The sequence below is a fragment of the Amia ocellicauda genome, chromosome 2 (assembly GCF_036373705.1).
Source record: "Amia ocellicauda isolate fAmiCal2 chromosome 2, fAmiCal2.hap1, whole genome shotgun sequence".
NCBI lineage: Eukaryota > Metazoa > Chordata > Actinopteri > Amiiformes > Amiidae > Amia > Amia ocellicauda.
In genome coordinates, this window is record NC_089851.1 from 16,531,823 (window position 1) to 16,559,650 (window position 27,828).

The following is a 27,828-nucleotide window of genomic DNA, read 5'->3' on the forward strand; positions in this document are numbered from 1 at the left end:
AATATGAAATTGTCATGTCATGAAATTAATAAATGAGCTTTGTCATCTTGAGCATTCTCCATTATCCATTTTATTAGAATGCAATTTGAATCCTTCCTCTAGTGAGTAAAGCCAGTACAAATGCAGATACTTTCAAATGAAACGGAAAAACGAGAGTGCGCTCTGACCTACCCGTGTCTGGAATTCTGCTTTTCTGACTGAGCTCTCCATAGAACTTATTGAAGATCTCTCCTACTTTCAAGTCTTGAGCTCCACAACAGTCCTTGCTAATATGAAGTAACTACAAAGAAAAATGAAAAAGTTTAATATTCAAAATACAGTTTATATTACAGGAACATGTTTTGGAAAAAGGATAGTCATGCGGTCCTAGAATCAAAAACAGTATTTTAACTTTCCATATAAACCTTCAAACTGTTAAGTGTGTTGGTGGGCTAACATTGTATGTACAAGACCTGGAGCAAAACTACAATTATTATGACAACTAAAGCAACATTCCTTGTACATAAGGAATTATCCTGATGAAAACTGAAAAAATACATGTACTTGTTCTTTGTTTGGAAATACTGAAGTGTCTCCTTGAATTATAATCCTAGGTGAAAATGTAATATTAATTTAAGTGTATCTTAACTAACACACAACTGTTAATTTGAGAAATTGAATCCCCAGGGCAGTAAGTATAGGAAATGTTTCAGTCATCACACTAGATTTGACCTTTTGTCTTAGCCCTAACCTAACCTTTAATTCTAATTAAACATTTAACCTAAAGTGAGAATATGTCCTACAAGTTTAATTTCCCTTCAAAGTGTAAAAAGTCTAGGTTAATCAATATCCTCACCTTGATAAGAAGATCCAAAGCTGGAACCCTGCATTTTGCAGCCTTGTCCTTGGTATACAAAACGAGGCACATGTCCTGAGGAATAATGGATGGGAAGACATTGGTATTCTATTGAGCATGAATGGGATATATATATTAGATATATAGATATACACACACATATACACTCACCTAAAGGATAATTAGGAACACCATACTAATACTGTGTTTGACCCCCTTTCACCTCCAGAACTGCCTTAATTCTATGTGGCATTGATTCAACAAGGTGCTGAAAGCATTCTTTAGAAATGTTGGCCCATATTGATAGGATAGCATCTTGCAGTTGATGGAGATTTGTGGGATGCACATCCAGGGCACGAAGCTCCCGTTCCACCACATCCCAAAGATGCTCTATTGGGTTGAGATCTGGTGACTGTGGGGGCCAGTTTAGTACAGTGAACTCATTGTCATGTTCAAGAAACCAATTTGAAATGATTCGACCTTTGTGACATGGTGCATTATCCTGCTGGAAGTAGCCATCATAGGATGGGTACATGGTGGTCATAAAGGGATGGACATGGTCAGAAACAATGCTCAGGTAGGCCGTGGCATTTAAACGATGCCCAATTGGCACTAAGGGGCCTAAAGTGTGCCAAGAAAACATCCCCCACACCATTACACCACCACCACCAGCCTGCACAGTGGTAACAAGGCATGATGGATCCATGTTCTCATTCCGTTTACGCCAAATTCTGACTCTACCATCTGAATGTCTCAACAGAAATCGAGACTTATCAGACCAGGCAACATTTTTCCAGTCTTCAACTGTCCAATTTTGGTGAGCTTGTGCAAATTGTAGCCTCTTTTTCCTATTTGTAGTGGAGATGAGTGGTACCCGGTGGGGTCTTCTGCTGTTGTAGCCCATCCGCCTCAAGGTTGTACGTGTTGTGGCTTCACAAATGCTTTTCTGCATACCTCGGTTGTAACGAGTGGTTATTTCAGTCAAAGTTGCTCTTCTATCAGCATGAATTAGTCGGCCCATTCTCCTCCAACCTCTAGCATCAACAAGGCATTTTCGCCCACAGGACTGCCGCATACTGGAGTTTGGAGTTATTGCACCATTGCATTAATTGCATTGCATTGCATTAATGAGAAATTGAACAGGTGTTCCTAATAATCCTTTAGGTGAGTGTATACACACACTCACCTAAAGGATTATTAGGAACACCTGTTCAATTTCTCATTAATGCAATTATCTAACCAACCAATCACATGGCAGTTGCTTCAATGCATTTAGGGGTGTGGTCCTGGTCAAGACAATCTCCTGAACTCCAAACTCAATGTCTGAATGGGAAAGAAAGGTGATTTAAGCAATTTTGAGCGTGGCATGGTTGTTGGTGCCAGACGGGCCGGTCTGAGTATTTCACAATCTGCTCGGTTACTGGGATTTTCATGCACAACCATTTCTAGGGTTTACAAAGAATGGTGTGAAAAGGGAAAAACATCCAGTATGCGGCAGTCCTGTGGGCGAAAATGCCTTGTTGATGCTAGAGGTCAGAGGAGAATGCGCCGACTGATTCAAGCTGATAGAAGAGTGACTGTGACTGAAATAACCACTCGTTACAACCGAGGTATGCAGCAAAGCATTTGTGAAGCCACAACACGTACAACCTTGAGGCGGATGGGCTACAACAGCAGAAGACCCCACCGGGTACCACTCATCTCCACTACAAATCGGAAAAAGAGGCTACAATTTGCACAAGCTCACCAAAATTGGACAGTTGAAGACTGGAAAAATGTTGCCTGGTCTGATGAGTCTCGATTTCTGTTGAGACATTCAGATGGTAGAGTCAGAATTTGGCGTAAACGGAATGAGAACATGGATCCATCATGCCTTGTTACCACTGTGCAGGCTGGTGGTGGTGGTGTAATGGTGTGGGGGATGTTTTCTTGGCACACTTTAGGCCACTTAGTGCCAATTGGGCATCGTTTAAATGCCACAGCCTACCTGAGCATTGTTTCTGACCATGTCCATCCCTTTATGACCACCATGTACCCATCCTATGATGGCTACTTCCAGCAGGATAATGCACCATGTCACAAAGGTCGAATCATTTCAAATTGGTTTCTTGAACATGACAATGAGTTCACTGTACTAAACTGGCCCCCACAGTCACCAGATCTCAACCCAATAGAGCATCTTTGGGATGTGGTGGAACGGGAGCTTCGTGCCCTGGATGTGCATCCCACAAATCTCCATCAACTGCAAGATGCTATCCTATCAATATGGGCCAACATTTCTAAAGAATGCTTTCAGCACCTTGTTGAATCAATGCCACGTAGAATTAAGGCAGTTCTGAAGGCGAAAGGGGGTCAAACACAGTATTAGTATGGTGTTCCTAATAATCCTTTAGGTGAGTGTGTATATATATATATATATATATATATATATATATATATATATAAAGCCTAAGATAGGTGGGATATTACAATATTTCAATATGTCAGATCCTTGAAAAGCTCAAAACATACTAAGGTACATGCCATCAGCTGCATACTTGTAACTGCAAATGCAAATGCAGAACTGTGATAATGGGGAGAATTAGCAGGTTTCTGAGCATCATTACAGAGAAAGACCAGGGTGAAGGAGAAGAGTCAGTAACATTTTTCATTGTGAGAATTAAAGCACTGCGCATGCATTCAACCATAGGATCAAGTACTTATTATACATTTAATCAATCCCAATCACCATGCTATTAAGTCATATTTTATCTTAACACTCTTTCTTGTTGGAAAATTAGTTTATTACTTCTTACCTTGATATCAACAGCATAGTTTTTCTCCCAGCCTTTGACATTATATTTAATCTTCTCAATGAAGGTTAATACAAGTTTTAATGTCTCCTCTCTGACGTCACGGAACTGGGAAAAGGAAATGTTAAATAATAAGTCAATAGCCCAATCAAGTATCCTTAAAAACAACAAACAAACAAAAAACTTACATCTTCATAGTTGAGGGATTTGCGTAAAAAACTTAGCAGCCCATCTTCCTTGGAAAATATCAGTGATGTCTGTAAAACTTAAGAAAAGAAAGATTTATTTTATTTTTCAAACATCAAGCTCTTTTTTCCTACTCTCCACTAGAAACGCTGTGATGTTTTAATATGCATTTATAATTACTTCTGTTTGTGCAATCGTACATATTTTGTACTGTAATTAATTTTAGTTTTAGTTTTTATAACAATAGATTAATAGTATATTGAAAATATGAAAATGTTACGATTACTGCAATAACATCTTAAGTAGGTATTTGTTTGTACGCACCCAACTCGTTTTCATTTTTTGAAACCATACACTCCTGGCCTAAGTCACCAATTATATTGTGACACTCTAATGCAGCATATTTTATGTCTGTGGAACTGATTAATGAATGCAGCTTTTGCAAATATCCCTGTATCCCTGTAACAGCGGTACCCCCGCCAGACAGAGCCATTCCTGCTGCAGAGCACGACACCAAAACAGCACCAATACAACCCGACGCTTAACCACGTGGTCTCAGCGACTTCCTGGAAAATACCAACTGTAGCGAGAGGGGGGGGGGTCATACGTTAACGTTTAAGTGTTACATTTTAAATGCGAGAGCACAAACTATAATTTAATTCTTATTTCACTACGGTGCTTTTTAACTTGATTTTGTAGACAATAAGGCCAAATATTCAGGAGATACGTTTTATATACTGGATGTCTGGCATGTTTTGTGGTTCAGTCTTCAATGTCTCCGTTTCTGAAACCAAACCATAGAACATTAAGGAAGAGAGTCTTTGTATGCAAATCATGTTATGTAATTTCCAAAGGATACTTTTACAATTAACACAATTATTGTATGGTTGTGGGAAATAATAGTTTATAAGACTAACATTAAAAACTAAGTGTCTTCAGAAGCAGAATGTTAATGGTATATTCTATACATTTGTTTTGCCGCGAAATCTTTGACTTGTGGGTGAATCCAAGAAAATGCAGGAGGGGAGTGTGGACTAAATGCTATAATTTTTTTATTTAATGTGATTATTTCTAAATACTTATGGATTATTTTGCTAAAGAATATAATATCAAGTGACTGTACGTGTGTTTGTTTTGCTTTAAATAAGTTACAACAAAACTGTAATTTTAATTCAAGCCCCAGTTCCCCTCAAGACAAATAATACAAACTTCGCCCTGAGAGGCGTCTTGCTATTGGTCTGAAGTTGGCGCGAACAGAACCCGTGGAGCTGTTTCGCGCGAATTGTCCATCCGGAGTTTAAGCAGAAGCAGGCGAAACTGATAAGGTAAGAAAGCCGTTTTATATTCTTATTGATTGCTTGAAAAATGTTGTGAAGTGCACTGTAATGCACTAAATATTGTTATTAATCGCCAAACAAAATGATCCGATGTTTAGTTTTTGTGTAATGTGTGAAAATGAGAACACCACGAGTCGGCTCATGCTGCATTTGTTTCATGAACAGCAAATCGTCACCTGCGGCAGGATATACAGATTGTTTAAAATGTTTCGGTTATGTCTTTAGCGCATACTTTGAAAGCCTTTCTGTATGTAACTTTATAGCGCGTGGTGTTATGTCGTAGCAAATGAAAGCTGCAGTTATATTTATAATAATTTCACTGTTTGTTTTACAGATGTATTTTGTAGTTAATGCTGGTACTTGATTGCTGCACAGGGTATAATTGTATTTGCACTACCTATTTTTGCAAGAATTGGACCGAGTTCCACTTTTTTTGACAGTGTTGTAACATGTCGTCACCGGCGTCAACCCCGAGTCGTCGTGGCAAGCGCGGCAGAGGCAGCAATCCTCCTACTCGTAGGTTTAAACATTGATCTTATGAGACACAAAACCTTTCTTGTTCTCTGAAATGTACATATATGTATGTATGTGTGTGTGTGTATATATATATATATATATATATATATATACATATACACACACACAACTCTGGAGAAAATGAAGAGTTCAGAACTCAGTGTTAAGTGGTCTCTCAATTTTTTTTCCAGAGCTGTGTGTGTGTGTGTGTGTATCTAGAGGTTATTTCGGTTGAACTTTGTTGTTGCATCCCTAAAACATATGCTCATTACTAAATGTATTTGTTTTCTTTCTATTGTCTATTGAAATAATTGTTTTGATATGATCAGGGTTGTGATCATCAGTCTTCCTTATCCTGTTATTATTATTATTATTATTATTATTTTATTTTTTTTACTGTACTTTGTACTAAACAAAAAGGTGAAGTGGCAGTTTGTGTGGAAGCACTAAATCATTAAAATAGCACTAGATATTTCCAAGACAAGTATGCTGTCAGGATGCTGCAGTTACTGTGTCTGTTTAGCTCGCAGCGATGTTCCTACGTCCCCCCCATCTCAGCGCCGGAGGACTGATGACACCTCCACAGGTGACCTGCAGCCCATGCCCACGTCCCCTGCCACCGACGTGCGCAGCCCTGCTGTCCAGGACACCTCCCTGTTCTCCAGTCCTGCACGCTCCCGGCACTCGGGTAAGTCCCGCCTGAGGTCTATCTGTAAGCCCTTATTTCCAGGTGTTGTCAGATAGTCTTTCTTGCATCGTTGCCTTTTACAGAACATATTTGAAACGTTAATTCATAGGGGAGACAGAAGCACAAACATTCCTATAATGAACAACACACTCTTGGTTAATTGCCTAAGGCTAGTTAAATAGCATGCAAACCTGTCCCGTTATGGCTATTTACAATTGCTTGTTTATGTCTCCTGTTATTATTTGTACAGTAGGGTTTTGATCACTGCTGAAATTACACATTTGTCCTGTGGAGACTTAGTGTTGCTCTCGCGTGTTTCCTCAGCGCCTCCAAGTGAGATTGACATGAGTTCCCCTCTGACGTACGGCACCCCCAGCTCCAGGGTGGAGGGCACGCCTCGCAGTGGAGTGCGGGGGACCCCTGCCAGGCAGCGTCCCGATCTGGGCTCTGTAAGGAAGGGCCGTCAGGTGGATCTGCATTCAGAACCAGTAGGTGTCTTCATGAGTCCTCCTTTCATTTCAGATGAAGTGACACACTAGATCAGTCAATTAAAGCCATTGTTTGTTCCTTGCAGCCCGCGGGGGAGGAAGCGGTGGCCAGTGAGCAGTCTGTAGGACAGAAGCTGGTGATCTGGGGGACTGATGTCAATGTGGGCACGTGCAAGGAGAAGTTTCAGGTACAATGACCCATTTTCTAAAATCAGAAATGCTGTGCTTCATCATATTGGTGGTTGTAGGATTGTAAATCTATAAACAACTGCATGTGCAGTGCCTGTATAAAGTGCAGAGATTGTACTTTCTGTACACAGAATTGAAAAACACTTATTTTTCTAATGGATGCTTGAGTTTGATTTGAAATGTTAATTTTGTCTCCTGCTCACAGCGTTTCCTTCAGCGCTTTATCGATCCTACTTCCAGAGAAGATGAAAATGCGGGTTTGGATCTGAATGAGCCCATTTATATGCAGAAACTGGAAGAGGTAAAAGTGTTGCATTGCTCTTTATTTAAATTCCACTGACTTTGGTGTAATTTGTAATGTTTTTTTTTATTATTATTCTCTTTCTCTCAGATCAATGTTGTTGGTGAACCTGTGCTGAATGTGAACTGTGGCCACCTGCAGTCCTTCGATGCTGATTTGTACAGGCAGCTGGTCTGCTATCCACAGGTAACGCAATCATACCACGGCATCATTAAGATCAGTCTCTGAGACGCAAGAGAATCGTTTTATATTCTATTTAAGTTAAAAAGTATATATATAGGCAAGGAAAATCTAATTTTGGTTTTGTTTGATGCAGGAAGTTATTCCCACTTTTGACATGGCTGTCAATGAGATATTCTTTGAGCGCTACCCAGATTCAATCTTGGAGCACCAGATTCAGGTGCGGCCCTACAATGCTCTGAAAACCAAGAACATGAGGAGCCTTAATCCTGAGGGTAAGCCTCCCAATAATGCCTGTTTGTAAACTTTCTTATGCATTTGAACAAGTCATTCAGGACATTGAACATAATGAGGATTGTGCAATGTTGAGGTACCGCAGATGTTGATCTGCACAGTATGCAATTTTGCGTGTTTGAACTACTTGAAGCGCTTCCTTTAAAGAAGATTAACATCACCTGTCTGCCCTCAATTTAGATATCGACCAGCTCATCACTATCAGTGGCATGGTGATCCGCACCTCTCAGCTGATTCCAGAGATGCAGGAGGCGTTTTTCAGGTGCCAGGTGTGTGCCTTCACTGCCCGGGTGGAGGTGGACCGCGGGCGCATCGCTGAACCAGCCGTGTGCCGCAACTGCAACACCACGCACAGCATGGCTCTGATCCACAACCGCTCGATGTTCTCTGACAAGCAGATGGTAAGAGAGACCTATTGGATACCTCGCACTTAATTGTTCTCATAATATCGCTTGTTGATGGTACTTTAATGCTAATGTCTCTCTAACGGGATTGCTTTTGTTTTTTGCAGATCAAAATTCAGGAGTCTCCTGAAGACATGCCCGCAGGACAGACGCCTCACACCTCTGTCCTGTATGCTCACAATGACCTTGTGGATAAAGTGCAGCCTGGAGACAGAGTTAACATCACTGGTGAGCCATTCATGTGTCCTGTCAATCTGACCGTAGGGTAAATCCAAAGAATTTGACAATTTCTGCAGTGGAAATCATGCTAAATCCTCGAATACTAATTGTATCTAGTTTGAACTCTCATTAAAGTATTATTGTAGTACTACTTACTGTAATCCCCAGTCTGATTCAGGAATCAGCTTTGTCAAATATTTCAGGTGCCTGTACGACTTGCTGAACCCTAAAAATGTAAAGTGTGAACATTCTCTAATTTGTCAACAGGCATTTACAGAGCAGTTCCCATGCGAGAGAACCCCCGTCAAAGCAACGTGAAGTCCGTGTACAAGACTCACATCGATGCCATCCACTTCCGAAAGACCGACGAGAAGCGGCTGCATGGGCTGGATGAGGAGACGGACCAGAAGCTCTTCACCGAGGAGCGGGTGCAGGTGCTGAAGGAGCTGGCTGCCAAGCCCGACATCTACGAGCGGCTCTCCTCTGCTCTGGCTCCGAGCATTTACGAACACGAGGATATCAAAAAAGTACGTTGTTGCTTCACAAAAGGCTTATCGTTTATTAATGAAGGTTTTACATTTTACAGTTGTCTGGATTCTTCCAGAACAAAAGACTCAACCTGAAAAATCCTTCACGCACGATTTGGCAATAAGGTGGTCTCATTCTGTAAAGCTGCTCTGGTCGGACTCCTCACTGCCTATAAACGTCAATCCTTATCAATTTGTGCATCTTTCTTCAGCCCGTTGGATGAGAACTGTCATCCAGAAATTCATAAACCTGTTAGTTTCAGGTGCATATTCTCTTTCTGGCAACCTTTACTAACTCTCTAACAGGTTAGGTGCAACCACCAGGGGTCAGACTTGTTCATAATTTTATTCATAGATGGTTAGAGATCTGTCCTTTTTTACACTTGTTTTTCCCCCCAATAACCAATGTCATCAGACTCTTAAAAATGAGTTGAAAAAATATGCATTTTTCTGATTTAATATCACTTAACAGCAAGACCTTGACGAACTGTGCATTGGTTTAAAAGTAACAAGGAGAACATGAATTTTAAAATGTCATTGATGTGGAGGAAGCTATAAATTATTCTTTTTTTTATAGTTGGTGGTAAAAGTGGTTTTATATTACACGATTTTCAAATTTTCTTCCTTCACAAAACTTAAAAATATTGCATTACACATTCAGAAATTGGAAGCTGTCTGTTTCAGGGGATCCTTCTCCAGTTGTTTGGAGGTACTCGTAAGGACTTCAGCCACACTGGGCGCGGCAACTTCCGTGCCGAGGTCAACATCCTCCTGTGTGGAGATCCCGGCACGAGCAAATCTCAGCTGCTCCAGTACGTCTTCAACCTGGTGCCCCGGGGCCAGTACACCTCTGGCAAGGGCTCCAGCGCTGTGGGGCTCACTGCGTACATTATGAAGGACCCTGAGACACGGCAGCTGGTGCTGCAGACTGGCGCCCTGGTGCTGAGCGACAATGGCATTTGCTGCATTGATGAGTTTGACAAGATGAGTGACAGCACCCGGTCCGTGTTGCACGAAGTCATGGAGCAGCAGACTCTGTCAATCGCCAAGGTAAATTGACCTCCCGTGGCAGCATTGTCTTATAAGGCTGGTAACAACAACGTAGCTTCTTTAATGTGCATAAATGTTTTAAAGATCTGCAATGAACTTGTTTTCTTAGGCTGGAATTATCTGTCAGCTGAACGCCCGCACATCAATCCTGGCTGCAGCCAATCCCGTCGAGTCTCAGTGGAACCCCAAAAAGACGACTATTGAGAACATCCAGCTTCCACACACACTGTTATCAAGGTATTCATTGTTTCAACTGCCTTTTTTTTTCCTCTCACTGAGATAAGACTAATGTACCCAAGTGAACTTGAATTACCCATCTGTTGTTTTTATCTTAACCCTTCCTTTTACCAGATTTGATCTCATCTTTCTGATGCTCGATCCCCAAGATGATGCTTATGACCGCCGCCTTGCACACCACTTGGTAGCGCTGTACTACCAGAGTGAGGAACAGATTGAGGAAGAGTTTCTCGATATGGCCGTGCTTAAAGACTACATCGCATATGCCCGCACATACATCGCACCCAGGCTCAATGAAGAAGCCAGCCAGGCCCTCATCGAAGTAAGAGTTTCTGCCTTACATGTTTTTATAAAAAGATCTCCATTTGCATGGTCTGAAGTTGATCTTTAATGAGCAACACTTCTCAGTGCTCATGTCTCTTTATTCTACAATGTGTTGGTTTTGGATTATGCCTTTTCCTGTGTGGGGTGTTGCTCATTAGCTATTGTTTTTTTCCAGGCCTATGTGGACATGAGGAAGATTGGCAGTGGCAGAGGTATGGTCTCGGCCTACCCTCGTCAGCTGGAGTCCTTGATCAGACTGGCAGAAGCCCACGCGAAGGTGCGCTTCTCTGATAAAGTGGAAACCATTGATGTGGAGGAAGCCAAGCGGCTCCACCGTGAAGCTCTGAAGCAGTCAGCCACTGACCCCAGGACTGGCTTTGTGGACATCTCTATTCTGACTACAGGTGAGCAACTAGCTAATATGTACAGACTTTAATTCTGGTTCATTACTACATCTGTATCTTCTATAATTGGAAATATGTAGCATTCTTTTAATAGTAACACATCTTGATACATTGTTTTACCTTGTGATACATTTAACTTTTTCTGTCCAAAAGGAATGAGTGCAACAGCCCGTAAGCGCAAGGAGGAATTAGCCCAAGTCCTGAAAAAACTAATCCAGGCAAAGGGCAAGACCCCGACCATGAAGTACCAACAGCTGTTTGATGATCTCCGTGGGCAGTCTGATGCTGTAAGTGCCTACTTCCCTCTTAGATCTTTTTGTGCGTTTCTATTTGAGTGCGAGTATTCCCATTTATTTGTATTGTTGTATATTCTACTATGAAATAAATACTTCTCAGTAAAATGATCTCTTATTCCTGCGTAGTGGGCAAATGAATACACAAACTATTTTGAATAAAAATAAGTATCTTAATTATTACCCATCTCAAAATTACAATTCAAACATGAATTGATTGAGACCAACCTTTCTGTGGATTTAAGCTCATAAATATGAATTCTAATTATCCAATTTCTGTTACAGGCAATAACAAAGGACATGTTTGATGAAGCCCTGCGAGCTCTGACTGATGAAGATTATTTGACGGTTACTGGAAAGACAGTGCGATTGTTGTAAACTTTTTCTGTGTAGCAGTAGTGCTTACTGCTTTTTTCTTTTTTTTTTCTAATGTGTGTTATCACATTTCACAGATGTTATGTTGGAATTTATTAACAATTTGAGAAATATTCTCTTTTTGATATTGTGCTTTGCAAAGGTTGTCCGTATCTAGTAAAGCAGATTCTTAAAAAATGTAAATAAATACATTTTTGTATTTCACTTGGAAATGTGTGGGAAAGTAGGGTTAAAGATGTCGGCTTGCAATAAAATAATTCACTTATTTTCAGACTAGTTTATGAATGTTCATTTACACGTTGTCTATATAATTTCCTTGGCTTCAATTTGTCAAGGCATAAACACAATCACTCCCTGCATCAATCTTCTATCAATACACAAAATGTCATTGAAACCATAATCCCATAAGGCACTCTACACTGCTGCAGTTGTTTATAGCATGTTCATTATGCCAGACAAGTTCTCACAGTCGAGACTTATCTTTGGGCTTTCACAACACCCCTGCCTGCTTAAATAGGAAGAGGTTACAAATTGCTTTATTAGTCTGCATGTGAGGACATGCACTCTTGTTCTCTTGCAAGATCTTTAAAAGTCTGCATGTGAGAACGCAGTGATGTGTGTGCTGGGGTAGCCTGTTAACACGGTAACATGCCGTGTGCTGTACTCCAGATTCTCTCAGTTTAAGATTCCATAGTAACTACGATCTGTTGACATCAAACTAACAATACAAAATGATCACGCATTTGTTCATTTAAAAATGTATAATGATTACATGGTTGGGAGAAATTAGTAGGATAGGGAGTTGCAATGTGGCAATTGAAAGCTCTGGGTCTCTACTTTCAAACGTGACTGAACTCAGGTGGCTGTGGAGCGAAGCCAAGAAGTAGGCGAGCATTACATCACCTATCCACAGCACTCCATCATGTGACGAAGGTCTGACTTCAGGCTGTGCTGTCTCCAAATAGGAAAGGAATGGAGAGCTATGTGATAGTGCAGTTGACCACTCTGGGTCTGCTTTCTAATAAGGAGTAGACCAGCAGATTAAAAAGAAATCAATATAGTAGGTTTGAAAAATAAAGAAAGGGATCAATACAGATAATCGCATGTAGATCAGTGTCTGCAACTATGTCCTCACTTTCAACTGCTTTTATTTTCAGCAAACTTAACGTGTAAATATTTGTATGAACATAAAAAGATTCAACAACTAAGACATAAACTGAACAAGTTTCACAGACGTGACTAACAGAAATGGAATAATGTGTCCCTGAACAAAGTGGGGGTTAAAATCAAAAGTAACAGTCAGTATCTGGTGTGGCCACCAGCTGCATTAAGTCCTGCAGTGTATCTCCTCCTCATGGACTGCACCAGATTTGCCAGTTCTTGCTGTGAGATGTTACCCCACTCTTCCACCAAGGCACTTCCCGGACATTTCTGGGGGGAATGGCCCTAACCCTCACCATCCAGTTTTAGTTATTTAAAAAAATGTAAAAAATGTATTTAACAAAATGAAGGTATATTGGTAATGATTGAGTGGAAGTGCAAACAAAACAAAACCATATGGAAGAGCTACTAATGCAGCCAATTAGCCAAATCTACTTCTACTTTTGTAGTTCTTGTATTAAATGCGAGGTAATTCACGACCAATCCACACACGCGATTCCATCTTTCTATAACCAACCAGTAGCCGCAATCCAGCGTTCCAAAGATGGACAGAGCCAATCGGGTACCCGTATTCCGTCGTTCCAAAGATGGACAGAGCCAATCGGGTACCCGTATTCCGTCGTTCCAAAGATGGACAGAGCCAATCGGGTACCCGTATTCCGTCGTTCCAAAGATGGACAGAGCCAATCACAAGCGTGATGTGCGCAGGGGCGTGTCTCTCGCTGCAGCGCTCCGTCACTCAGCGCACAGGATTGTGTTCGACTGCGGCGGGAAATGCGTCTCATATCTCAATCATATTAACATAATGGCCGTGGAGAAAATATTCATTCCTCTTCAATATCGTGTAACGTTATGGCAAAGTGTCTTGACAAGTGTCGTGATTAAAGCTAGACTCATTAGCACGATTTTTGAAATCCCAACCGATATTTAAAGTGGTGGGCTTCCCCAAAACAATTATTGTTATTTGAAGTATTTTAATAAGTACTCAAAATCAAATACTCAAAATAATGTAACTTTATTTTCGCCGATGTGCTCGTCTCCGTTCTTTTAATGATCTCTGACCGAGTCCAGTCTTCATGAATGGTGTTTGAGATGCTGAGCCCCACCCTGCTGGATTTGTCACAATCGAACTCGTAATTACTTCATTGAACTTTAATTGAATTAACAATCTGCTTAGATTTTACTTTTCAAATTGTGTAAAAAAAAAAATTCTTTAATACACAATTCTATACTTAACTTAAAACCCCTACTGTGTAAAATAATTAAAATGCTCTAAGAAATTATTGATGGTTACTTCAATTAAGGTTCAATTTAGCAATTGAGAGCTTATCATTTGGCAACTTTACACTGGCTACAGCATTTCAGGGACTAAAGACAGATGCTTTTAGCCCACATTAGTTACTTGCTCTCCAGACTACAGAGGTATAAAGGGGGGTTCAAGGTCGGGGGAGGTTGGCAGTGGATGCAGGTGGCGGGTGGGTGGGATGGTTCCCTCTGTCTATACTTTTTAGATTTTTCTGTATTGTGGTTTGTTTTGTTAGCTATTTGGTTAGCTGTTTAGCCTCTGTATACACTTGTATATCCCTAATTTATCATTGGCACCCTTTGCCACTTAGCAAAGTATACAAACCAGACTTTGGGCACTCCAGCCAAAAAAGGTTCACCATCCCTAGCCTATATGCTATAACTGTTTATGATATAACAACACCACTGGTATGTGAGTATACTGTACTTGAACATATTTTACCATGTTTTTTTTCAACACGGAGACTGACGAACATGCCTCCCACACACACACACACACACTGACAAACATGCATAGACCAGTAATGTAGCATAAAAAAAAACAAAAAGCTAGCCAAATACACTGCAAAACGTTTCTCCCCTACAACTGTGAAGTGTAGTGTTAGTATAATGTGGTAAAAACACAGTAAAGTGTAGAGTGGTGTGTACCATGGTGGGTTGGGTTATTGATGAAGTGACCACCGGGTGAAATGACCAACAGGTTGACCAAAGAGTAAAGTCATAGCTAGTACATAGTGGATTACAATAAGAAACTGTTGCAACAAGTGACTAATCAACGTACAGCACAGTTGCCTACAGGTAAAAATATGGGGATACAAATCAATGACATTGATACATTGGAGCCGCTCACTCTGTACTGTAACAAGAGGGGGCAGTGGTAACAGTACAGTGCACTAGAATAGTATGGAGGGTAACCCATGCCAAAATTAAAAATAAATACACAGATATAAATAAATGAATACATAAATACATGTTCAAATATATACATGGACATGTATTGTTGTGTTATATTATTTATTTATTTCCACATTTATTCATTCATTTTTTTTTATTTCAAAATGTATTTATTAAATTACTTATTTCTTCATAATTTTTTCATTAATTTAGATCTGTATGTATTTCACCATGCATTTATTCATTGATTTATTTTCAAGTGCGCTTTTAATGTCGAAGCGTGGTTCTGTATTTTTCTCTTTCATTGTGACGAAACCGCCTCTGTCAATCACAGCTAGTGGGCGGGATTCAGAGCGCTTATTGGATGCGTTTGAGTGGAAATGTAGTGTGAAGGAAATAAAGAGCCAAAACATGTATGGTAGTTAATCCCAATAGATACGCTTCGGTTATTTTACAATGTAATTAAGAAACAAAACCTTACTACACATGATATTGAATGAGCCAATGAGCACAAGAGAGGCAGTTCTCCAGTGTCTGCAGGCCCTTCGATAGCTCAGTTGGTAGAGCGGAGGACTGTAGCGGTTCATCTCGGCCATCCTTAGGTCGCTGGTTCGAATCCGGCTCGAAGGACATTTTGTTGTAGCTGTCATTGTTGTTGATTAATTTACTTAAAATGAAGCTCATCGTAAATTCAATGTCGTAATTTTGATTTTAATTAGTAAGACGGCATATAGCGTATGCACTAACAATATTTATATACGTTAAGTATTTCAATTAAAATAGTTTTACATTTCTGTTGCCAGTAACAAATAACAATCCGTTAAACCGGAGAATTTGGTGGACCCGCGTTCGATTCCCAGCTGCTTAATTGTGACGCTGTCAGATGACTACTATTGAATAATATAATGAGAACCTCGGCAACAGCAAGAAACGGGGAATTAGCTCAGATGGTAGAGCGCTCGCTTAGCATGCGAGAGGTAGCGGGATCGATGCCCGCATTCTCCAGTGTTTATTCATTTACTTGTTCTTCGTTTCCTATATTCTTCTCGAATGATTACATTTTACATTTCGAATGTTGTTGTTTCCTTTTCTCTCGATCGAACAGCAAAACGTTCTGGGAAACGAACGACCTCAGAAACAAAATGTCCTTCGAGCCGGATTCGAACCAGCGACCTAAGGATGGCCGAGATGAACCGCTACAGTCCTCCGCTCTACCAACTGAGCTATCGAAGGGATGGGAACGCAGCCCCGCACAGGAAATCCGTGCTCGCTCTGAAGATAAGGACTTTTATTTTCTATATTTTTAATTGTCTGCAGGTCACATTTTTACCCAAACAGTATTTGGCAGAGTCTATTTCAGTCATAACTCGATAATATAACTTAAATTGTACTTTATAATAACAAATCTGGCTTGACTGTAGCAAACTGAGAGTGGAAATATATAGTTGAGAAAACAATATAGATACATCTGCAATGTACATTGAGATACATATTCCACATTATTTAATTTAAATAATTTGTGTTCTATGAATACAACATAAAATAAAAACGTTTCATTGCGTGCTACTGTAGCTCATTCATAAGACAGATGTTTTCCGTATCGAAACCACAAAATATCCTGGCGCTCCGGGCAGCGGCGCGTCGGTGCAGTGATGACGCGCAGGCCAGCTGTGATGTCACGGATTTGTGTGCTTCTGGATTCGGCTGGACAAGATGGCGGCCTCCACAGGTCTGTCTCACAATCTCCGGTCTTTAGGCACAAAAATAGGGGTCTTTTCCTTTTGCAGGTTAATGTCGGAGATGGCAATGACTGGGGTTTAAACGCATCTGTATTTTTAAGAGAAGAAAGAGCAGTAGTTTGGGGGGGGGGGGGGGGTGTAGTATTGCTTGCGCTGTCCTGGTTTATCAAACTAGAGGAAGGGAGGTCTTTCGATGCAGAGTCACTCATCATGCTGTGATTGTTGATACGGCTTGGGGAAATCAGTCCGCGGGAAGAGTGCTGGGTAGATGAAGCGACGATAGAGGCAACAAACCGAGTGTATAATCTGTAGTCGGAGATTAACGAGTGATTTATTGTAATGTTAACACGCATGTGTACCCGTGTGGGTTATACTGCAGTGCGCCGTCCAGGAAGTGGTGTTTCCCCAGGCCTGATGCAGTCTCCCAGTACGAGAAGCGTCTTCTGAAATCCATCTGATTTGAAGAAGTTGTGTGACTAACTTTCCACTGCAAATCGTCATGCGAGCAGTGAAAATGAAACCGATCTATGTATTGAAATGTTGCTTTTTTGGCGGGTCATTAATAACAAATGCAGTGTTGTGCATTCCCCTCCCCGCCTGCATTTGCCTTAGGCCCTACCGACATCCTATACAAAGTGAAACGCATGATCCATCTTGCTAAATGTTGCTTATTTGTTAGACTATAACAAATGGACAGAATGCGTGTATTGTGACGTGGCGTGCAGGATGCGTTGCGTGCTGTTTTGTGTGGGTGTGCCTGCGAGTTTTAAGTTGTGTGGTGCTAACGGATTTGCCAATCTAAACCAATTTGCATTCCTGTATAAACCATTTATTGAAATTGCAAGGTATTACTGTAGACTATTACTTTTATTTTGAAACTCTAAAACAATGCAAAAAACCTATTTTAATGTTTTAATATATGTTTTGCATATTGCAGGTATTTATGCAGGTATGATTTTTGTTCTGTGCACATGAGTAATAATTTAAACATGGCATTGCACTGTCCTTTGACAAGTTTTTCTGGATCCATGCAAGTATGTTTTTTGTGTGTAAGCTATATAAACAATCAGTATTAACATATCTATACATGTATGTTAGCTGATGTTACCAAACATGACAGTATAGTATGCAGCTACATTATAAACACGTATATTTGAGTGATATGCAATGTTAGGTACTTTATGGTACGCTGCAATTTGGTGTAGATGTGTGTTTATATGTCTTTTGTGTACTTATACAGAATCCTCCAGATTTAGTCGTAACCCTCTTGAATTGTGAGAGTAGGACATATAAGTATATATTTCTATGTACCTGATGTTCAAATGTATCATAGTAATCAGTACTTGGTGAATCCTCCTATACATTTAATAACATAACTGAGTTGCTCCCTGCATCCTTTTTATAGGTTCATTAACTTTCTATCAGTCATATTTTAAATAGTTATCCATACAGAACCTCTTCATCTTGTGGATCTTTAGCTTTTGTACTGCTTATTCTTTTTTTAATTTATTGAGGTACAGATGGATCCCAAAGATATACCGGGAGCTTTTAATCTGTCAATAAGCTCAAGCGTGCAAATTAGACCTTTTAGCACAATGACAGTCCCAAGCACACATCCACATGTATGACCAAATACTTAAATGAGCACAAAATCCATGTTCTTGATTGGTCATCACAACTTCCAGACTTCAGTGCTATTTAACATTGGTACTATGAACTGAAGAAGCAGTTCACAAGCTGAAGTTCCACAGTGAGGGGGAGCTGAAGAGGTTCTGCACGGAGGAGTGGTTGAACGTCTCTTGAGAAGATGATGAACCTATTAAAAGGTTACTGGAAGTGCCTCCTCCATTTTTCCGAAGCCAAAGAATGATTCACAGAGTACTGATTATGGGAGTGTGAATACATGTGAATTGTTTTTATGAATATATATTTAACTATTGACAAATATATTGTTAATGCATAGAATATTGATAGTTTATACGAAGAAATATTGTTTTATAATTGTGTTTGGGGGGGAAACTATTGAGTGTACACCTGCATTTTGTTGCTAAATCAAATTTGAGTTATGCTTGAACAAGGGTGTTCATGCATCTTTAGCTTACTTTATCAGTGTGTGTATTTAATCATTTAAGAATGAATGATTGCAATATTTGCAATAAAATGCCCTAATCAAAGCATTTCCAAATTGATCTGTTTAGGGTGGCTGAGCCATTCACATTTAGATACTGTTAATAGAGACAAAACTTTTCAGAGCAATCTATAGTGATCATTCTTGACCACACCCTTTCAGTTCCACAATTAAAACACTGTTGTAGGAATACTTATTTGCAGCAGACATTTCCCTTTTGGATGATACATCAAGCTGAACAATATCCACTCATAGAACGGTACCTAAAAGTACCACCATATAAGGCGACATTCACATTGCTGTAATATTAAGTAGTCGAAAATGAACTGCACTTTGAACTACCTTACACTTCTAGGGTGTATGTATGTATGTATATATATATATATATATATATAATAAAATATGGAACATTATATTGTTTAAATATTCAGGTCGATGTATAACAGTTGGTTAGCATTATTTTGGTTGCACATTTTCATGGATATAATTTATAGAGTAATATATTTTTAAAGAGGAACCAAATTAAAGGCACAGTTATTACTAAATGTGTAGAAAGCCAACATGATCAATTATATTTCGCTAGTTTAAAATGAACTATTTTTGGTTCTTTAGATCTGTGGCATTAATTTCCTGTCAGTAGGAGCTGCAGTGTCCTCTGGTGATATTGCCAACTTTGCTCCCATTAAGTTTCGTAATAGTTAAATAACTTTTTTGGAGGTTTAAAAATATTGTATGAGTGCTGTACTTTGGATGAACTATCTTTACATTACTGACTTTAAATGACATGGGGGAAAATCCAGCTGATACAATAAATACATTATTTTAAGATAAACTGGAGTAAATGCCAGAAGGCCCTGTGGCCCCTGAGGAGTGATGTTTGATAGAGTTACTCTTTCGTGTGTGAGTCCATAGAGTCTAAAAGTCACAGTTCTTACTGGCCACTTGCCATAATGTATGTGCTTATATTACTCCGTATGCTACTCCATGTATAGTTTCACATTTTCTCTGAGCTATATTATGATAAATATATTTCTCAGCAGACACCCATAAACATTTAAAAACAAAAGTTAGCTTAAATTATTATTTAGAGAGAATGCCGATCAGATTATTACTTTATTACAGTTTATTAATGATAGGCTATAATTTGAGGAATTACACTTTATTCCATACTGTGCCGTTATGTTTGTTTGTGTATTAAATCATTGGAATCATATAGTCCCATTCATTGTAGTAGATTGTGACCTTTTAACCTAAATAAAATGGTTTTGACTGCACCCATTATGAAGGTGAAATATTTTTTGCTTCATTCTTATAACTTCAATACTTTTACAAATAAGCTTGTGAAAACAGGAATATTACAAATTGTATTTGAGAAAAAAACAAAACATGTGTTCAGTTGTGAGATCAAAGCACTGTTTGAGTTTTTACTGCTTTATACTGTTATGCAGGTCAGTGCTATTCCAAAGTAGTTGTCGATTTACATATTTGTTAGTAAGCATATAAAGGAATGATATTGTTCCTGCAGGAGTTAAAGTTCCTCGTAACTTCCGCTTGTTGGAAGAGCTTGAAGAAGGACAGAAAGGAGTGGGTGATGGTACTGTCAGCTGGGGCCTTGAAGATGATGAAGACATGACGCTTACAAGATGGACAGGCATGATCATTGGACCAGCACGAGTAAGTGCATCTGGAGCATTTCCTCTTGTATTAAGAGCGAATTAAATAAGACTCATTATGTAGTTGTTAAATCTTGAAATATACAATGGATAAATACATCTACAAATTATAAGTGACTTAATTGATTACCTTTATTATGCAATTTAAAGTACCTGAGTCCTGCAGAACACCAGAGGGTTTTAAAACAATATGGTTGCTTTGTTCAATGTTTAAAACCAGGATAGATTGATTATACACTTGACTGGTTCACACTGCTATTTAGTGGACATGTATAACTGTGCTATTTGTGTATTCATTATGTAGGCTGCAGCCGTGGAAATGCTGAGTTCAGCTGATTGTAGCACTCATCCGGATGACTGATAGGCAGTACAGTTAATGTGATGTACTTGAAATAAATGTCTTTGACCTTCCTTGTTTGAGATTGGTGTTGAAGTGTAGCAAGGTGAGTTTAGGTTAGAGAATTTATGTGCATCTGTGTGAAATATTGATTTTACACCACCATTTTTCTATGAGTTACTATATGTAGGCCTCTACATCTCTACACCTCTTTTTGTTGTCTGTGCCTCAGATTTGTATGCATTTAAAATATTTTGTTCCACTTGTCTACACACCATACTGTTAAGGGGAAAAATGGTTTTGTAAAGAAAAAAAAAATATATATATATATTAAAAATATCCACTCACTTCAGTTAATACTTGCTGGAAGCACCTTTGGCAACAGTGTCAGCTGTAAAGCTTTTTTGATAGGTCTCCTACCAACTTTGGCAATATTTGACCATTCCTCTTTACAAAACAGTTCAAGTTCATTGGCGAGCACTGGTGGACAGTCATGGCACTCATTTTTGATTGGATTTAGGTTGGGAATCTTACTGGGCCACTCAAGGACATTTTTTGGTACCTAGCCACTCCTGTGTTTCTTTGGCTGTGGGCTTTGGGTTGTTTTCCTGCTGAAAGGTGAACTTCCACCCCATTTTCACCTTTCAGCTTTCTTGCAGAGGGCAGCAGGTTTTCCTCAAGGACTTTTCTGTACTTTGCTGCGTTAATTTTGTCCCCAGTCCCTGTCGATGAGACCCCCTCCCCATAACATGGTGCTGCTTCACAGTAGGGATGGTGTTCTTGGAGTGATATGCTGTGTTGGGTTTGCGCCAAATGTAATATTTGAATTTAGGCAAAAAAGTTCCATTTACATTTCTATCAGACCAAAGAACTGTTTGCCACATGGCTACAGAATCTTTTATTTTTTGCCTACCTCAAACAGGATTCAAGGTGGGCTTTTTTGAGTGATTGCTTCCTTCTTGCCACCATACCATACAGGCCAGGTTTGTGGAGTGCTTTGGGATATTGTTGTCACAAGCAAACTTTGACCAGTCTTGGCCATAAAAACCTGTAGCTCTTGCAAAGTTGCCATTGTTCTCTTGGTAGCCTTTCTGATCAGTTTGCTTCTTGCTTGGTCATCCAGTTTGGAGGGACGGCCTGAATTAGGCAGAGTCTTGGTGGTGCCATACACTTTCTACTTCTTAGTAATAGTCTTGACCGAGCTCCAAGGGATATTCAAGGCCTTTGATAGTTTTTTATACCCATCCCCTGATCTGTGCCTTTCAGCAGCTTTATCCTGGAGTGTTTTTGAAAGCTCCTTGGTGCTCATGATTGAGTCTTTGCTTTGAAATGCGCAACCCAGCAGAGGGAACCTACAGGAACTGCTGAATTTATCCTGAAATCATGTGAATCACACAAATTTAACACAGGTGCAGGCCACTTAACTTGGTGTGTGATTTTGAAGGTGATTGCTTACGTCTGAGCTAATTTAGCAAATTGCTATTACTAGGGGGGGTGGACATTTGTCCATACAAGCTATTTCAGTTTTTTTTTAATTAATTTTCTACACTTGGAAGTTGGGGGGTAAAATGTGTAAATTACATGAAAAAAATAAAACACTATTTTAAAGCATTTTAATTCCAGACTATAAGGCAACAAAAGGTGGAAAATATGAAAGGGTGTGTGAACTTTCTATAAGCACTGTATATACACACATACCTTTCCACAAACGCATAATAACACTTAGTGACACCTTTCAATTTATTCTTGGTAACTGTGAACTAGCTGTGGGATTGGATTATTCACGTGATGCTTCATAGCATTCTCAGTGATTTATTTTTAATATTTGTATTGCCTATGATTTGTACCCCAAATACTATGAAACACAAATTGGTTAAACAATTTTTTGAAAGACCTAAAGTTATGAATTTGTTTTTGGTTTAAAAAAACATCTCTACAGCCAAATACAGTGTAATATTATGGAAATGTCCCAGAAGCTGTCTGCTGTTTGGGATTTGCCAGATTTTTAAAAAATGCAATTAGATTAAAAAAACTGTCACTTGGAGTTAACATTATTATTTGACTGGCAAATTATTCTAGCTATGAGATATTATTGTTCCATTTCTTCTTTCTTGTTCTTCTTCCTCCTGGCAAAACCTTTGTCATCTTTTAATCCTATAGTTTTGAAGCAATTGATGTGAAACCTTACTGTTGGGTAGCTCCAGTATGTGTAACAAGTGCTTATGCTTTGTATAGGCTTTTTTTTTTTTATATATATATATATATAGCGGAGCCATTTTTGCTGAATGTCAAAATAACAGTGTTAATCTAGTGTTACAATGCTATAAAAATGTGATCTGTTTGTAGTACGGTTTGGAAAACAGATAGCACATTTTACTAATGCAATAAAAACGAAATTGAGATTAGAATATACGAATTTAAAATGCTGTGTATAAGTATAAAATGGGTCGCTCTGGACGTGATGCATCCCATGAAAATAATGTTAATTAGTCATTGCCTTGTCAATAGTTAACATGCTAAAACAATGCAAACTTGTGCAATACCTTATTTTTTTTGTTTGTTTTTTTATTTAAATTGACTTCATTCTTGAAAGACAATACAGCAGTCAATATTTAGTGTTTTTTGTCTCCTATAGAAATTGAGCATCAAGTGAATCAAGTAACATGCTTATTCATTTCTTAAATGTTTTGAGAACAGTCATTTTATCGACACAGTCTCCTAATGTGTAAGTTGAAAATTTCACCCATGGCCTTTTAGTTGCACCTTAACTTTACAGTTTAGTCAGATATTTACATATTGTGACAAGTGGGTGACAGAGTCCTTCACAAGTTGACATACCAGATCTTCATCTGCACAATATGAGTATACTGATTTAATACAGACTGATACAGGTGGGCTGATTGAGTTGAAGGCTTCCCCCCAACACCTCGTTTTTTTTTTTATAGATTTTTGTTTTCTCCTCGTCTTCTGTGAAGCGAGTTTACAAAGCAATGGGAACAAACAAGCATTTCTGCTAAGAAGTGCAGAACTGACATTTCCTGAATCAAGAATTTCAGCAAGGCCTCTCAGAGTGTGTGAGCATATCTGATTCGTAGGCTCCCTGGGAGATGGACTGTTTCTAAGAAAATAATTTCTCAGTCATGTCTAGGCAGTATTGTCTCTGCAAGTTTGGCATCTTCTGAATGCTTGTATTGATTGTATTATTTCTTTTTGATGCATAATAAGATTGCACAAACAGATAACAACAAAGCAGTACCTTAAAACTATAATGTAAAAGTGTCTAATACATCTGATGTAAATTAAGTTTTTTTTTTTTACTTTGCAAGGTCCACACTAAATCCTTAATTTTCAGTGCTTAAATTGACAGGTAGAAAATGTATGTTGTGGTATTGATGGCTATTTGGAGCTCATCAGTGTTATGTCTATGAACAAGTGACCTTTTACTGTCCTTCCCCCAAATAATACATATAATTGTCTCTTTCTTTTCCTAGACTAACTATGAAAACAGAATATACAGCCTCAAAGTAGAGTGTGGACCTCAATATCCAGAATTACCACCAACTGTTAGATTTGTAACAAAAATTAGTATGAATGGAATAAATAATTCCAATGGGACGGTAAGTGTACTAAACTCACTTTAACATGAAATTACATGTTTTTCTTTACTATCCTTTGTCAAAAACTTGTATTATTGAAAGGGACAATTTTAAAATGTTCAAGATCATGTGCACACACATTTGTCTTGATTCAACACAATTGAACAGTTGATTGAGGAGAACATGTATCTAGTATCCAGATCTTCAACTGCAATATTTGTTGATGTGACACTTAGAATTAATTTTGTCTGAAGTAGTATTTAGAATTAAAATAGTATCATTTGAATCTGAATCTACTCATAGAATTGAAAAGTTCTGTTTCCAAACTGTCAATTATCTAAAGAGATTTGTGTGTTCCATTTAAAGAATAAATATTGAATTTCAGTTTTCTCTGTGTTTAATCCTTAAAGGTGTTCTGTCAAACATTTATGGGTTTATAAATCCAATTGTTGTAAACACGTGCAAAAATGTGTTTTGTGAAGTTTTGGTTGTGAATTAATATGGATTTTATTTTCCATTGCAGGTGGATTCTCGTAGCATACCAATTCTAGCTAAATGGCAAAATTCCTATAGCATTAAGGTTGTACTTCAAGAGCTACGGCGCCTAATGATGGCCAAAGAGAATTTGAAGCTTGCGCAGCCGCCAGAAGGACAGACCTACAGCAATTAATTCTAATAGATTCTTATGACCCTCTGTCTTAAACCTTATTCTCCTAAAATGTCTTGTAAATTTTCACGATGCTTACCACCCACACATAAAGAATTACATCTGCAGGTGCAGGATTGGGACATTTCTGTTAGTTAAGTAAAAACAAAATGTTTGCTGATTATGTGAGGCACTGTTTAAAATAAAAAAAGGAAAAAAGAAAAAATAGAACTGCACAAATTTATTTTTCTTTATTCACGACACTGTTGTTTTGGATCATAAGCTTGAAGTATGTGAAACCTTTAAAGTTGGGCTTTTTATTTGGAGAGAAGCATGACACAAAAGGTCAGGTGATTGCAGAGCTATATATATTAAGTTAAAATTACTGGTCTCAATTAGAAACAATACAATAGGATGTGTATGTAATGGCATGCTTTAAAAACCCATCTCAATAGTAAAAGAAAAAAGCTGCAAAAGATTAAGTTCTATGTTAGTGAAATTAGCAGGTACACTGAAATTTGTTGCAAATTATGTTCATGAATATTAGTTGAAGTGTGGATGTAGACTACTAGTAGTGTCACAGAGTTTTAAGGGTTGTTTTTGATACCTGTATTTATGACAACAAGATTGAATTCTGTAAAGCAGCTCTTATGTGTGACATGTAACAGACATTGCAGATATTTGTTTACAGTCTTTGTTCTTCGAAGTCAAAACCTTGCATCTAACTTTTAGTGAAGATAAATAAAGACTAGGTGTATGGAAATGTGATTTTCTGAGATTAAAATCAGTCTCTGAGATTGAAGTATGGACTTCCTTTTTTCACTTAACATACAGGATTAAGGAGTTTGTTTTAATTTAGAAAAAGAGAGGCTGGCAATTATTTGTATTGCATGACACATGGTGGATTAGGCTATGACAAATTCCAGAGAAACATAATTAAGAGCTATAGTCAGGATATATTTGTTGCCCTTTTGTTTCTGTTTGCTGCTTTGAAGACAGTGGTGACAAGCATACAGTACACATTTAGATTTAGATTTACAAATTTCACTTCAGAAGTTGGTGGTCAGTCAGAAGCATTTTCATTAGTGTGGAACAAATTTTAAGAACTGGGATGTTTTTAGTTTTTTTTTTTCTCCCCCAATTAAGACATTTGTTTTGCATTTTGATGAAGCTAATGTTTTCTTAAAATAGAAGTTATAACAATTGTCTAGCAACAGCATGCAATTTCTTTTCAATTTCAATTACTTTTTTTTTGTAAGACCTTCAGCATTGTCTGTTCAGTATAAGCTAATAAACATATTGAACTAATTTATGCATATTATACAAAGTCCACAATGGGATTTCCCCCCTCCCGTGTGTTATATTAGATAACTGTTTATTGGATCACATATTGTTTAAAATGCATGTGATTCTGAAAGTTACAAGGTTACATTCTGAAAAGGTGACTGCTGTTTATTTTTCATGGTTAGTGAATTTCTAACCATTGAGGTGCCAAGAATCCTTAATAAGTAGTTGCTATTTCAACATTTTAGGGAGCATTCTGTTGTACCTGCAGCCATTTACAATGTAGTTAATGTTGGGTTTTTTTTGGATGGTCTAGAGTCTACTGGGCTTTGAAATGTTTAACAGAAATAAAGTCATGCACTGCATAAAGAGACAGTAGGTGGGAGTTGATTTAATGATTTACATTTGAGTGTTGATGTTGGGAGAATCACTCCAGTCCATTCTTCACTGGGAAAGAATATGGAAGCTTAATTTCCTAAATTTACTTTAAAGGTAAATTTTTTGTTGGTTTGAGTTTATTATTTTTATTTTTAATGCTGGGCTCACTAATGTTTGTTTCTAGAACTAAACAATTTTTCTGTGTAGTGTATCATTATCTTGAATTTGGGGCCAACTGACTTTCAAATAAACTGTTGAAGATGTTTCCCCAACATTTATCAGGGCTCTGAATTTAAAATGTATGACTCTGTGTTTTTATTGCTTCACAGTGGTAAATTACTCACACAGGTGTTGTTCAGTGAAACCCAATTAATTTCCTGCAGAGAGAGGTTATATACACATACACCGATCAGCCATACCATTAGGACCACTGACAGGTGAAGTGAATAACACTGATAATCTCGTTATCATGGCACCTGTCAGTGGGTGGGATATATTAGGCAGCAAGTGAGCATTTTGTCCTCAAAGTTGATGTGTTAGAAGCAGGAAAAATGGGCAAGCATAAGGATCTGAGCGACTTTGACAAGGGCCAAATTGTGATGGCTAGACGACTGGGTCAGAGCATCTCCAAAACTGCAGCTCTTGTGGGGTGTTCCCGGTCTGCAGTGGTCAGTACCTATCAAAAGTGGTCCAAGGAAGGAAAAGCGGTGAACCAGCGACAGGGTCATGAGCGTCCAAGGCTCATTGATGCACGTGGGGAGCGAAGGCTGGCCCGTGTGGTCCGATCCAACAGACGAGCTACTGTAGCTGAAATTGCTGAAAAAGTGAATGCTGGTTCTGATAGAAAGGTGTCAGAACACACAGTGCATCGCAGTCTGTTGCGTATGGGGCTGCGTAGCCGCAGACCAGTCAGGGTGCCCATGCTGACCCCTGTCCACTGCCAAAAGCGCCTACAATGAGCACATGAGCCTCAGAGCTGGACCACAGAGCAATGGAAGAAGGTGGCCTGGTCTGATGAATCACGAGTTCAAGGTGTTGACTTGGCCTC

General features: G+C 38.7%; 3 protein-coding genes and 3 non-coding genes across 8 annotated transcripts in view; 4 read left to right on the top strand and 2 right to left on the bottom strand.

The window, feature by feature from the left end:
* prkdc (protein kinase, DNA-activated, catalytic subunit) overlaps positions 1-4,341 on the bottom strand; it is a 51,680-nt gene extending 47,339 nt beyond the window's left edge. For both annotated transcript variants that reach the window (XM_066719645.1, XM_066719644.1), the window contains exons 1-5: positions 4,138-4,341; positions 3,816-3,892; positions 3,631-3,735; positions 836-910; positions 172-280 (exon numbers count right to left, since the gene is read on the bottom strand). In XM_066719645.1, coding sequence (XP_066575742.1) covers positions 172-280; positions 836-910; positions 3,631-3,735; positions 3,816-3,892; positions 4,138-4,306 — 535 coding nt within the window. In that variant the 5' untranslated portion in view covers positions 4,307-4,341. The remainder of the gene's footprint in view (positions 1-171; positions 281-835; positions 911-3,630; positions 3,736-3,815; positions 3,893-4,137) is intronic.
* Positions 4,342-5,035: 694 nt separating this feature from the next.
* mcm4 (minichromosome maintenance complex component 4) lies at positions 5,036-11,910 on the top strand. The gene is made up of 17 exons (XM_066719646.1): positions 5,036-5,138; positions 5,591-5,666; positions 6,190-6,354; positions 6,679-6,842; positions 6,929-7,030; positions 7,237-7,332; positions 7,423-7,518; positions 7,649-7,787; positions 7,987-8,207; positions 8,318-8,438; positions 8,697-8,956; positions 9,641-10,006; positions 10,116-10,243; positions 10,358-10,565; positions 10,743-10,971; positions 11,125-11,258; positions 11,550-11,910. Exons 2-17 carry the CDS (start codon positions 5,600-5,602, stop codon positions 11,640-11,642), a joined length of 2,589 nt encoding a protein of 862 aa, XP_066575743.1. The 5' UTR covers positions 5,036-5,138; positions 5,591-5,599; the 3' UTR covers positions 11,643-11,910.
* A 3,631-nt stretch (positions 11,911-15,541) lies between these two features.
* Positions 15,542-15,629, top strand: trnay-gua (transfer RNA tyrosine (anticodon GUA)). Its single transcript is given in 2 exon segments — positions 15,542-15,578; positions 15,594-15,629. It is a non-coding gene; the product is annotated as a tRNA-Tyr (tRNA).
* A 302-nt stretch (positions 15,630-15,931) lies between these two features.
* Positions 15,932-16,004, top strand: trnaa-agc (transfer RNA alanine (anticodon AGC)). The gene has a single exon. It is a non-coding gene; the product is annotated as a tRNA-Ala (tRNA).
* A 140-nt stretch (positions 16,005-16,144) lies between these two features.
* On the bottom strand, positions 16,145-16,232 carry trnay-gua (transfer RNA tyrosine (anticodon GUA)). The gene is given in 2 exon segments: positions 16,145-16,180; positions 16,196-16,232. It is a non-coding gene; the product is annotated as a tRNA-Tyr (tRNA).
* A 340-nt stretch (positions 16,233-16,572) lies between these two features.
* On the top strand, positions 16,573-27,078 carry ube2v2 (ubiquitin-conjugating enzyme E2 variant 2). 2 transcript variants are annotated; one of them, XM_066719647.1, is made up of 4 exons: positions 16,601-16,728; positions 20,392-20,540; positions 24,368-24,493; positions 24,996-27,078. In XM_066719647.1, exons 1-4 carry the CDS (start codon positions 16,713-16,715, stop codon positions 25,140-25,142), a joined length of 438 nt encoding a protein of 145 aa, XP_066575744.1. In that variant the 5' UTR covers positions 16,601-16,712; the 3' UTR covers positions 25,143-27,078. The 2 variants fall into 2 exon arrangements, with proteins under 2 accessions (XP_066575746.1, XP_066575744.1); XM_066719649.1 differs by lacking the exon at positions 20,392-20,540 and having other exon boundaries at positions 16,573-16,728.
* The last annotated feature ends 750 nt before the right edge of the window (positions 27,079-27,828 follow it).